Source organism: Rhinopithecus bieti, unplaced genomic scaffold (assembly GCF_001698545.2).
Source record: "Rhinopithecus bieti isolate Rb0 unplaced genomic scaffold, ASM169854v2 scaffold_27206, whole genome shotgun sequence".
NCBI classification, from domain to species: Eukaryota; Metazoa; Chordata; class Mammalia; order Primates; family Cercopithecidae; genus Rhinopithecus; species Rhinopithecus bieti.
This window is the reverse complement of record NW_016812263.1, coordinates 800,019-813,849: the sequence shown is the minus strand read 5'-3', so window position 1 is coordinate 813,849 and position 13,831 is coordinate 800,019. Positions and strand designations below refer to the sequence as shown.

At 34.6% G+C, this 13,831-nt stretch overlaps 1 protein-coding gene across 1 annotated transcript in view; it reads left to right on the top strand.

The window, feature by feature from the left end:
• Window positions 1-13,831, top strand: part of SEMA3D (semaphorin 3D) — a gene marked incomplete at its 5' end in the record, with an annotated part of 86,507 nt that overhangs the window by 21,394 nt on the left and 51,282 nt on the right. Inside the window, one exon of the mRNA XM_017895859.1 lies at window positions 7,290-7,432. Coding sequence (XP_017751348.1) covers window positions 7,290-7,432 — 143 coding nt within the window. The remainder of the gene's footprint in view (window positions 1-7,289; window positions 7,433-13,831) is intronic.

The following is a 13,831-nucleotide window of genomic DNA, read 5'->3' as shown; positions in this document are numbered from 1 at the left end:
AACAGTACAAGGATCCTTCTCAGAATTATTCTAGGACTGTTTAATCCAGTTTCAAGACTTAAGAAGTAGGAATCCTGATTCCTTCCTTAAGATACTAATCCATCTAGCAAATACCTTACGAGGAGTATACAAAATGGCAAAGATGAAATTTTTTCATCTTTGAGGCAGTTTTCATTTGAAGTTGTAAAAAGTGTTTTTTACAGTACTTTTATGGGCATTTCTAAATGAAGACTGATGGTTCCACACTTTGATTTATCAACTTAATCTTAAAACATATAGGAAATAGGAATATAGATGCAGACTAGGGTGTTTACTCAAATGCAGTTGAGCTTTTGTTACAATTTTAGGATAAAACTAAGAAGTGTGACCACTTGGAAGATGAAAGCGAGCAATAACGCCTCAGATGCAAGCAGATGTTTTTGTTTTCTTTCTTGGAATAGATGAGAACTTTTGTTTTAAATTTTCATTTTTAACATATGGAGACAGTTTTCATTTGAAGTTTCTCTTGGGGTGATCTGTTGTCTGTAAACTCTCCTTCCACATGAAAGGAGAACATTAAAAAATAGTAATAGGAAAATGAGACCATAAGAAGTAGTAAAAGGAAGTTAGGAACTCACTGTCTGTTAAATAATGCTAGTGTGCTCATCTGGGTGAAAAGAGGTTTATAGGGAGAAAGGGAAGTAGTGTGTGCTGCAGGCCACATGAGTTTATGCCATTTTCTTTTGGCATTGCCTCTTGGTGTCATGCTAGAAGTTCATCTGAAAATGCACGATTTCAAACTGCATTCCTTTTGGGGCATGTACTTAAATGCCAAATGGAGAAAATGTGCTATAATAAAGCCCAGGTGCCTAATGGTATAATTTTAAATTGTTGAATTCATCAAGTATGCACTGATTAAATAATACCTCTTTTTACCCAAATTTGGCAACAAATCAGGAAGAGCTTCTGTCATAAAATACTAACATCAGAGTTCTAAGACTGGACCTCAACAGAATCTACAAGAAAGAAAGTCTGTTCTTGCAACTTGTATTTATTTTTAACTCTCAAGATGCTTCCTGTTTAAATTACAGAATAAAGCACTATTTGATACTAACTCTTTTTCTTATAATTAAATTTCTTTATACAATAAACATTTAGCTTTAACACCTCCAGTATTCCCCTCTAAAACATTTTTTACAGTGCTGGCAAGAGAACCAATATTTAAAAGAGAGTTCAATAAAATCAATAATGACTGAATAAACAAATAAGACTATGGTATACATTAGTTGAAAAGTAAAATCAATATCGCTTAGAAAATTATCCATGCCCTTTCCTCCTCCCACCTCATTGATGTCATACTGAAATTTCTGAAATGTAGACTGGTGTCATAGCCTACCTATTGGCCATTTCAAATAGCCATTCCTGTCAACAGTTGGATGACTTTTTTCATATCCTAAATGGATTGTCCCATGCATTTCTACAATATGACAGTGAATTGCCATATTTATTTATACTCCTTTTAGACATCTTTTATCTTTCTATTCTATTTTATTATTCTGCTCTTTTTCTTTTAATTGAACTGTGAAAACAAGTGAACAGCAATCAGTTCATGGAACCCCTTCTCCCAGTTGAGTGACTGAGGAAAGCTTTATAGGCGACTCTCTCCTTCATATTGGTATCCCTTTTAACTGTTATGTTTTCCTGTTTCAAATCACTGAGTTCTGATTTTTTTTTCCTGTCTCTAGAGAGGAGATTCTATACACTTTGCACCATTATGTTATTTTTTAAATTATAAATTCAATTCAATCATTTTGTAGGTTTGACAGGACACTAAAATTTCAAGGGCCATCATGCTGCATGTGTAATTTCTATATTAATTATATGTAAGTGCCACGATAAATTCTACTAATGTTAATACCAATTTTAATCCTACATATTTGTGAAGATAAGGAAAGCCAATCATTTCCTATAATTTCTGCATAGTTTCAGTTTTATGTATTTTTTCCCATTTATATTACTTAAGAATTTATTATTAAGTCCCCATACCGCCCTGTCCATCCATACAATTGTATTACTGACCTTGAGTTAATGAGTCTAAATGTATCTTTTTCCCATTCCATGTATACATAGAGTTTTATTTATTTTTGTATTTGTATATGTTTGAAATACACATGGCAGTTCAGGTACAGAATTCCATCCAGTTTGGCAGCACTGGATTTAAACATCTGTAAATTCAAAAAGTTCTGTAGATTCTTATTCATCCCTGGTCTGTGTTTGTGGGAACCCCAGTTGGTTGTTTTGTCTGTTCATTGTTGTAATATCATTTCAAGTCAGTGGGAAAAATCACGGCTAGGCATTCTCCTTAGCCATGTCTTGACCATTTGTCAATATTTCCTTAATCCAGATTATACTTGGTTTGATATAGAGTGTCAGTTGTTATTAATTCTTGCATTAATTCAATAGTTTTCTTTTTTTGCACTAAGTTCTTTGAATATAATAATTAAATACATTATTTCTCTGTTTTCTTAAATTTCAGAAACCCAAATCTCACATTTATAGAACAATTTGATCCCACAAAGAGTTCCTTTTTTTTTTTTTTCTTTTGAGACAGTCTTGCTCTGTCACCCAGGCTGGAGTGCAGTGGTGTGATTTCGGCTCACTGCAAACTCCACCTCCCAGGTTCACACCATTCTCCTGCCTCAGCCTCCTGAGTAGCTGGGACTACAGGTGCCTGCCACCAGACCTGGCTAATTTTTTGTATTTTCAGTAGAGAGGGAGTTTCACCTTGTTAGCCAGGATGGTCTCGATCTCCTGACCTGGTGATCTGCTGGCCTCAGCCTCCCAAAGTGCTGGGATTACAAGTATGAGCCACACCAAGAGTTGCTTTTTAAAAGAAAATATATTTAAATAAAAAATCTGAAGTACTGGTTTGAGATTTAAAAAAAAAGATTTTTACTTTGCTCAGTGATTAAAACCAAGTGTTTGTGATTTACTAATAATTTGAAAGAGGGCCAGGGCGGGGGTGGGGAGAGACGTTGAATGGAATTGTTAATTGACCTTGCCAATTTGAGATTAGTTAGAAAAAAATAAATAAATACTTTATGTGGTTTTCTAAAGTTTTATTTTATATGTTTTGAAAACCATACCAAAGTGAGGTTATCAAGAATATAAAAGTCTATTGAAGTACTAAATTACCGACAAAACAAACAAAACAAAACAGGAAAATAATATAGAATAAGGAGAAGAAAGTTCATGAATGTATTTCCCTCCTCTCTTTCCCTTTCAAAGCTTTGCATTAAAGCAAAGAAGAGATTGGATGGGAGACACACGGCCAACCCAGAGAGGCTGAGACGTTTTTTGTTGTTGTTGTTGTTTTGTTTTGTTTTGTTTTGTTTGAGACGTAGTCTCTCTCTCTATCGCCCAGGCTGGAGTGACTTGGTGTGATCTCGGCTCCCTGCAACCTCTGCTTTCCGGGTTCAAGGGATTCTCGTGCCTTAGCCTCCCAAGTAGCTGGGATTACAGATGTGCACAACCATGCCCGGCTAATTTTTGTATTTTTAGTAGACAGGGTTTCACCATATTGTCCAGGCTGGTCTCAAACTACTGACCTCAAGTGATCCACCCACCTCAGCCTCCCCAAAGTGCTGGGATTATAAGCATGAGCCACCACACCCAGCCCCAACATTAACTTTTGTCTATTGAAAAAGGCTACTGTGAAGCTTTCTTTATTGGGATATTGGCCAATTACTGTGCATTTGCAGGAGAGTGATTTTCATTACACATGGGGCACACAGCAATCAGAGCTCTAGGCAAAACTCTAGAAAAGACAATATTGATCTTTTTCACCTCCTGCCAATTTATTTTTCTTTTAAACCTTTCTGGCTTCTCTTTTCTCTTGCTTCTACTTCTTAAAAAAACAGTGCTCTGTGCTTCTTTCCAGGTGCCACTCATTTCCTACTTAAAGTCTTTCCTTCATTTCTCAATAACCATACTGTCTGTCTTCTTTCCTTTAATCCAATTATTTCTGAACTAGTATCATCCTATTACACATCTGTTACCTGGTTAATTCACAGTTATTTAAAACCAAGACTTAAAATGCCCAATACCTCTTAAACAAGGATTTAGAAACACAAATAGATTTATCACTGATACAGTGAAAAGAGGTTTATCATATTGCGAACATTTTTACACTGTACATATATTATGGCCATCTTTCCAGGTCAGTACATACAGATCTAATAAATTTTTAATAATGACATATTGTTTTTACAAGTACATGGATGTACTAAATTTTCTATTAACCCCTCTGTATTGTCATCATAATGATAATGCTTATCAGCCCCATAACTGTCTTAATAATAAATCACATTTATTAAACACTTGTTGTATAATCAGCCTTTGCCTGATGCTAAATGCTATACATATATATATATGCTGTATATATATGCTATATAAATTTCAGTATGACATCAATGAGGTGGCAGGAGGGAAAAGCATGGATATTTTTTGAAGTGCTATTTATTTTACCTTTTAACTAATATATACCATAAATAGCCTTATTCTATTTATTCAGTCATTGTTGATTTTATAGAACTCTGGTAAACATTGGCTTTTGTATTGTAAAAAATTGTTTTTGGGGGAATACTGGAGGTGTTAAAGCTAAATGTTTGTTGTATAAAGCTATATATATAAATGCTATGTATATAGCATATATAAATGCTATATATAAAATGTTATATATGGTATATATATAAAATGCTATATATAAATGCTATATATAGCATATATACACATATAAAAAGGGATTTAATGCTTATATAGATGCTTTATGTATATGAATGCTATATATACACACATATAAATTCACTTGGTAATAATATAAATTATCTTATTAGGTAGATGATATTGGTAGTCTTACATTACATATGAGTAAATTGAGTCATTGAAAAGATAAATAATGTGTCAAAAGTCACCACTCCAGTAAGTGGCAGAGAAAAGATATAAACTCACAAAGTTTATCTAGAGCCTATACTGCTATATGGAACTTGAACCAAACACTATTGGTTGTTTCCATTTTTATACCGCTAGGGCAATTACACAAAATTCATCAAAGTATTAATACATCACAATATGTCAAAATCAGTGCTAGATATTTACTATTTCCTAAGCCTTTTACGAAAGACATGGTGGTTACTTGAGCTTCCCACAGTCGCAGCTGCTGCATGTGTTACCCCAGCCTGGACTTGCTTCTGACTTCACCTCCTCCTTCCTTTGCCCTCCACCTTCCAGCTCAGGGATCCCTTCCCTCAGGGCTGTGTTCTCTGAGTAGAATGTGGTAGATGGTGGATCATAAAAGTAAATACCCTTCTGGGGTACAGAAAAAGTTAAGAGAGGATTAACCTGAACTAATCATTCAATGTGTCCCCTGGCACCTAGCTAACCCTGGCTCCAGACTGAACCCCTAACACTGACCACAGACTGAGCCCTCTAACCTTGGCCACCATATAATTGTTATTTGTGGCCAGACACTAAGTAAGAAGATTTCTTAGAGTGTGTTTTTTTTTATTGTATTTTGGGTTCTGGGGTACATGTGAAGAACGTGCAGGTTTGTTGCATAGGTATATACGTGCCGTGGTGGTTTGCTGCACTCATCAACCCATCATCTATATTGGGTATTTCTCACGATGCTATCCCTCCCCTAGTCCCCCACCCCTAGACGGGCCCTGGTGTGTGATGTTCCCCTCCCTGTGTCCGTGTGTTCTCGTTGTTCGGCTCCCACCTGCGGGTGGGAGAGTGCGGTGTTTGGTTTTCTGTTCTTGTGTTGGGTTTGCTGAGAGTGATGGTTTCCAGCTTCATTCATGTCCCTGCAAAGGACATGGAACAGCCCTTCATGCTAAAAGCTCTCAATAAACTAGGTATTGATGAAATGTATCTCAAAATAATAAGAGCTATTTATGACAAATCCACAGCCAATATCATACTGAATGGGCAAAACTGGAAGCATTCTCTTTGAAAACCGGCATAAGACAAGGACGCCCTCTCTCACCACTCCTATTCAACATAGTATTGGAAGTTCTGGCCACGGCAATCAGCAAAAGAAAGAAATAAAGGGTATTCAGTTAGGAAAAGAAGANTCTGTTCTTGTGTTGGGTTTGCTGAGAGTGATGGTTTCCAGCTTCATTCATGTCCCTGCAAAGGACATGGAACAGCCCTTCATGCTAAAAGCTCTCAATAAACTAGGTATTGATGAAATGTATCTCAAAATAATAAGAGCTATTTATGACAAATCCACAGCCAATATCATACTGAATGGGCAAAAACTGGAAGCATTCTCTTTGAAAACCGGCATAAGACAAGGACGCCCTCTCTCACCACTCCTATTCAACATAGTATTGGAAGTTCTGGCCACGGCAATCAGCAAAAGAAAGAAATAAAGGGTATTCAGTTAGGAAAAGAAGATTTAAAAAAACAAAAGTTATTGCCTCAGAGAAATCTTATCATGCCCCACCAATAGAGACATAATTCAAAGGACACATCCTATCTAACTGATTATAAATCAACAGTATATACCTTTACCAACTGTAATTTATAATCCATCAGTAAAAGATAGGAGAATGAGAGGCAGAGAGGGGCAGCAACAGAATCTCTTATGTAGGTGAACAAATAAATTGAAATAAACAGAGCCTACTCCACCTGGACCTCAGAACCTCATGGTCAGCAATATCAATGTGCTTTTTATTATGTTTGCTAACATAACCCTGCCTCTACTCATAATGATAAAAGAGGAATTGAGCCATGATGCCAGAATATTCATGAAACTAAATATTTATAAGCAGAACAGACAATAAATGTTTGAGAACAGTAACGTTACAAGCACTCAAATATGAAATATGCAACCTCTGCCCTTTGTTGTAGCTTTCAGTTGTGAAGAATAGTTTTAAAAATAAAATTTAGTCTCCTAATGAAAAAAAGAAAAAGAAAGACATGGTGGTTAAAAACTTCATTATATAGAAAGAGAATATAAAATCATAGTATCTCCATATCTGAAAAGATCTACAAGTAATTTAATCTAGTCATGTTCTCACCTGTTATCTGGAATTCCTGGAGAACTTGTTCAGTACCTCTATGCTGATACATATTTATACATTGTGTCATGTTCATTTATATACAACATCTCATTTTCCACATCCTGCCCATAGTTCATTTTTTAAAAATCCTACTGCTAATTGCTTTTACATGGAAATATCACCATACTATGATGACTGGATTGTTTCAGCATCTTAATTTATAGCTTCTTTTCTTTCAAACAGGAGCAAAATTTATTGGAACTTTCCCCATACCAGACACCTACAATCCAGATGACGATAAAATATATTTCTTCTTTCGTGAATCATCTCAAGAAGGCAGTACCTCCGATAAAACCATTCTTTCTCGAGTTGGAAGAGTTTGTAAGGCAAGATATATTTATATGTTTTACTTAAAGCATATATATATGTATATGTATGTGTATATATACATGCATATATACATAATATATTACATACATATATACATAATATATATACATGCATATATACATAACATATATACATACATATATACATAGTATATATACATAATATATTACTTAAAGCATATATATATACAAAAAATACAAGGTTTAAGTCAAAATTAATGCCCATTATTCATAAATGGTATGATTCATACTACCCTAGATGTGTAATTTTTGAGATCCAAATGTTAAAAAAGAAAAGAAAAGAAAGAAAAGAAAAGAATTCACATTTTCAAACATTACAGTTTGTTTTCCAACAGTGCCTGAACTGTTGCCCTGGTGTGAGTTACACATCTTTGGCAGCTTATTTCATTTATTGAAGGGCTATTCCTTTGCCAGTGATTGCTATTCCCAGTAACATCATTGCATTGTCCTGATCCCTGGAGCTTAAAATTTTTTTATATAATGTCAAATAATCCACATGAAAGTAACTTAATGTAATCCCTAGAGTAATTTAAGTATCATCAGATGTATATTCTATATTTTTATCATCATGCACATCACACATGTAAAATTATATATCATTACATGTATCGAATAAGCTGAAATTTTGTTATATTATTACTCTATTAAATATTTTCTAGACCTGTAATCTAGATTAGGTTCTGAGAGAAAATGAGGCAAAGAGGAAAAAACAAATAAGCACAAGGAAAAATATTTATTTTGAAGAAAACTGCAATGAGTTTTAATCTTGCTATTTTATATAAATTATAGATAAGCACACTCTATGAGAAGCTTCTATTTTTGATTGAATACAAGCTTTATGGAATAATAATGCTACTATAATCATACTTTGACTTCAGTATATTATTTTTCTGCTTAGATTTGTCTCCACTGAAATAACTTTTCTTAAATACACACCTTTAGCATCAACTCAGTTATTAAGGGGAAGAGCTGTTAATAAATACTCTCAGCGGGAAGCTTTATTTGGTCTTGTACAAACTTTTCATTTTCTTCCATCTGAACCTATCACGTTTTTGTTTCAATCTGTACCCTCAGGCTTCTGAACACTTTCGGGGACAGAAATACAAACCATCATTGCACTTAAAAGTGCTAATGAAAACATGGCTTTTGAATGAGGCCAACTTGTGAACCCAGATCATTCTTTACCTAGTGTCCTAGCCAATAATGCTGTCTCCCACTGATCCCCTCACCCCCAGGGGACAGATTCTCTAAAAAGCATTCTCATTCTTTCAGACTCTAAGAATTCGCAGTAATTTCTCTTGAAGCCTCTTGCCTAGAGATGAATGCCTGTTGTTTGGAGTAGTCCTAGTGTGTTAGTGTATTGAAGCATGCCTTACAGCAACAGTATCCTGATCCTGAAAAGCTGTGTTGTGGGTTGACATTATTTGTATAAATGAGCTCTGTTAAATAAAGAATAAGGTATTTACAATCAATTAAATGAATTTCAAGAGTCACTTTCTGATGAACATACATAGCAAGTAAGTATATATTTTGTGCACCAGTTCAATGCTTATTTCTTGATAAATATAATCCATTTAACAGAAATGTATTTATAACAAAGTAATGTCTTACCCTAGTATAAATATACTGAAAGTTAATCTCAGAGGTGGAGAAATGTATTAAAGAAAAATGTAGTTGCCCCATGTATAAATTCCTATATGAAAATTATAACCTATTCTCTAAACATCAACATGTAATATTTTGTTTATATTATGAAAAAACACCTAGAGAACTGGAAAGGCAGAGAAAATTGTCATAAATGAGTTTTCCCATCACACACACGCACACAAAACCTCTGAGGCCACACAGCAAGATTCTGTCATGCTATTGTTCTTGGTTAAAAAGCTAACAAATTGTGAGATCCAAAAAGAATATATAATGGATGAATTTACTTTAAAAAAAATAGAGGTTCTTCATTAATTAGTGTATCTCTACTCAATCACTCTTTTAAATGAGCACGTCTTCAGAATTTCTCGCTGTACATATAATCCATTTGTCAAATGTCTACAATGTTTTGCTTCTAAATGCTTTCCTTGCAGTTTCTTAGTTGCATCACATGCTGCCCATGTTTCTAACTTAATAATCTAAGATTAAATTGTGTCAAAAAGTGAACACTTTCAAGTGGAGATTTCACTGACAACATGAGAAATGACTGAAAATCTTTATTTAAAATATGACAAGATGTCCTACAAAACCATAACAACTTTAGCAATAGTTTAAAAAGACCTCAGCATCATTGTTGCTGTGGTATCTTATTTTCACATAAAAAATATTATTTTGACATTATTTGAAACTTATTATTCTTTTCTGTTGTTTCTTCCCCCCAACGTCATTATAATATTGTTTTTTCTTTTGACAAATAATAACAGAATGCACCTCTATGCTGTGAAACAAAATTGAGTTCAATAGATACAAGTAAAGATCTAAGAAGCAACAAATCAAGTTAGAGGAAACTAAGAATAAACTCTGTATGCTTCACTGAATTTATAAAGATGTTTTAGTAACATGAGAGTCCTTTATTCTATATGTTCCATCAGCATATTCCCACAGAACATATTTGGAAATACTCAGGTTTTGTTGTTCTTGCTGTTATAGTTGTTCATTTGTTTTCATGTTTCACTGAATACGTTAGCACAGTAAAGAACTGCTGACAATTTAAGAGCTCCCTTCATCTTCAGCTACTAACTGAAAAACAATTGTTTTATTGACTTGTAAAACTCGTTTTATTGACCTGTCACAGATATTATTATTAGACGAAGTAGTAAACTGTGATTGGTGGGGAAAAGGCTTTGGCAATAGAGAAACATTATAGAAAAAAGGGGAAAGGATTATTCGCAGAACAAGGGTAAATCTTCTCAATTTTATAACTCTTTTGTTTATTATTTTATCATCTCATTTTTCAACAACAGCAACAAAATATAAAATAATTTCTGTGCAAAGCGCACTATACTAGACAATTAGTGTAAATAATCAACCAATGTCCCTTTTCCTTCAAAGTTTATAGTGGGGGCAATAGACATATCAACAAATAATCATAATGTGATGTGATAGAGTTATGAGCTGAGAACTCGAAGAAATTGGTGAAGCCCAAAAACAAAGGAAGTGGTGCTTCAGTTGAGTTCTATGAGGAAGTGGAACAACACTAACGAGTGGAGGCCAGGCATTTGAGGCAGCGTGGTGACAGTTTTTTTTTTTTTTTGGTTTGGTTTGGTTTTATTTTTTGTTTATAGAACAGTGAAATCTTGTTGTAACTGGAATTCAAGGGATGTGTCTGAGGAGCAATGACTTTTGAGATTAGAGTGGTAAATTCGTTGATAAGAAGTCTTGTTTCCGTGTTAGCGAGTGTGAACTCTATCCTGTAGTCAATGAGGGATTATAAAATGTTTTAAGCAGAGAAGTGACAAGATAGGTAAATACAGTTAGCAGCAATTTGAAGAATGTATCTGGATCGAGAAATATTTGTGACTGGGAGAACCTGTTAGGTTGTTCCCTAAAGACAACAGGAACAAAGAGATAAGCACTAAGAGTAAGTTCAAGAGATAGTTCAGGTAGAAAGTATATGTAGATTTCTATAAAGTCCTCACTTTATTACTGCTCTTTTATTATTTGTCTGGTATGCATAGGGCTGACCAATAGAGCATTCTGGTAATGATGGTACTTGTTCTACACCTGCACTATCCAATAGCCATGTAGATGTTAGTCTTCAAATATGACTGGCATGACTCATGAGCTAAATTTTTTAATGCATTTTAATTCTCTTTCTCCCATCACAGAGATTTTGATACTCACCTTGTAGACAAGTACCCTTTTATTCTTTGTAATTGTGATTACTAGAAGATACAGCATGGACCAGGAACATGTGCACAGATATATATTTTGATATGAGACAGTAAATAACAAAAAAAAAATTATGAGCACAGATTTTTATATTTGGACATGAAGAACTTCATGTGGTTCTGAGATATGGGGACTCAATAGCCAGTTGAAAATATAACCTGAGGCTCAGTAGTCTCTGGACTGATAAATTTGAAAATTACCAGTATACTGGCAGATCTTGAAGTTATGGAAGTGCCTGACATTGCTCAGACAGATTTGTAGTGCAAGATCAAAGGGCAAGGATAGAATCCAAAGGGACAATGACATTTAAGAAATAGAAGAGAAAAATGTCTGCAAAGGCAATTTGCAGAGTGGAATGGTGTCATTGCTGAGTGGAAAAACTGGAGAAGAGTGTTGTCACAAGTCAGGGGAAAAGACTGCTTCAGTAAGAAAGCAGCTGTCAAAAATGTCGCTTATCAAAAAGAGGTCAAGTAAGATTATGATTAAAGACTAGGTGTTAGATTTGGCAGTAAAGATATCATCAATAACCTTTGCCTGGAGTATATGAATGTTCAACTTAAAATCAGATTTAGGCTTACATTTTGCTCTACTTCTCATTCTCTCAGTTTCTTAACCTAAACAAATGAGAACACCAGGGACCTACTGCTTCCATGACTGTTTTACCAAACAAATGTAAGGCTTTAATGAGATCATATGAATTTGGATGTGACAGAAACTGAGGAAGTTACCAAAAACAAGGGTAACTTAGATATCTAAGTTTACAAGCATGCAACAATTTACTATAAGAGATTGACGAATAAATAATGTAAATATCTGGTCACACTACAGTGAATTTAATCCCAACAATCACACATATGCACACGTGCATGTGCACACACATGCACACACACACACACACATCATACATACATTTGGAGCCAGATCAATGTACCTGTCCTTAGGAGTGGAAGAAGTTGGTGTTCATGGTAGTGGTGTGTGTATTTTGCGGTGTTAGGGGCAGGTTAGTTACCAAAGATAAGATATGTCATTTTATTAGTTTTAAAGGCTGGAGTTACCATTATTATTTTTCTTTATCTTTAAGAGAATTTGTGCTTTGAAGATTGATCTTATTTCTGAACACAGTCAAAGTAATTTGGAGCTGTATTTGGACAAAGTTGCATAAATGATCTGAACAATGCAAATTTTGGTCAAGGGATATCAATGAAGAGAGACACAATAAATAAACTGACTTAAAAGATAACTTTACTTGGCAATATTGCTCAATAAGAGCCTGAGGAGAATAAGTACCTTCATCCACAGAATATCTTTTAAACTTAATATGTTTATAATTGTACATGGTAGAGCACATTTTCTAATGAATTATTTTTAGTAGTGTGCCCACTTTCCAGTCAAACAACTTACTCTATTTTTCCAATAAATTGTTTCACCTTGAAGGATTTCTAAAGTCCTTGTCAAGCTCTACAATTCTTCCATTTTGTGAAACAGTCAATATTTTGAAGCACAAAATGATGCAACTTACACCCCAAATAACTGCTCTCATAGATGGTAAATAACACAGATCTTTGTGATGAGGTATTAAATGCTAATTGAATGAACAGCCAAAACCACATGAAATAAACCCAATGAAAAGATTTGTGTCTATTTACTTTGCAAGTTAGTACTTTCAAAATACCACTATTTATGTCTGTGTGGTGTTTATTACTCTCTCTCTGTGTGTGTGTGTGTGTGTGTGTGTGTGTGTGTGTGTGTTTCCCTTCAAGACCCACCTTTTAAGCCAATGGGTGGAAATACTAGTTCCTTCAGTGAGACTTGCTTTCAATTTTTCACCTCAACGCTGTTTTGCATTATTTTTTAATTCTATTCATTTTTGGAAGAGCTGTCCATTATACTTACAGCAGTCTACTCCAGATCCCAGCTGTAGTTTATGCCAATTCTCTTTTTTGTTTTGCAGTATTTCCTTTCCCTATGCCAGGAATTCAGTTTGGATGGCCCTTTCACATAACTTGCCTGGGGGTCTCATTAATAGCCCTTTGCTTCAATTCCCCTTGCATTGTCTATTTTGATATATGGTCCTATTTGGACAATTACTGCCTTTGAAGATTTGTGTTTTTAGGCCTATGACACTTTCCGTATTTATTGATCTCTGTTGAGCTGTGGTTTTTGTGCTTACTTTCAGCATGTCACTTACAACCTAAATGAGAGATTTAGTGCCCACGAGTTACAGATGTGCTTTTGCTTCACTTCCATCTGTTTTCCTGTCTGAGACATTCCTAGGAAAGGGTTTATACTGTTTGCTACAGCTTTTTTTTTTTTTAATTGAATCAACTCTGATTCTACCTGAAAAGGACTGCTTCACATGCCTAGATTTACCTAATTGAATGTGCTAAATCTTAGAAACTGAGTTGTTTAGGATAGTGTATTACACCAGTCCTGTATTTCCAATAATTTTATGAGTTTCTGAAGTAGTTAGAAAACATGCTCCCCATTTCTGTTTGCTTA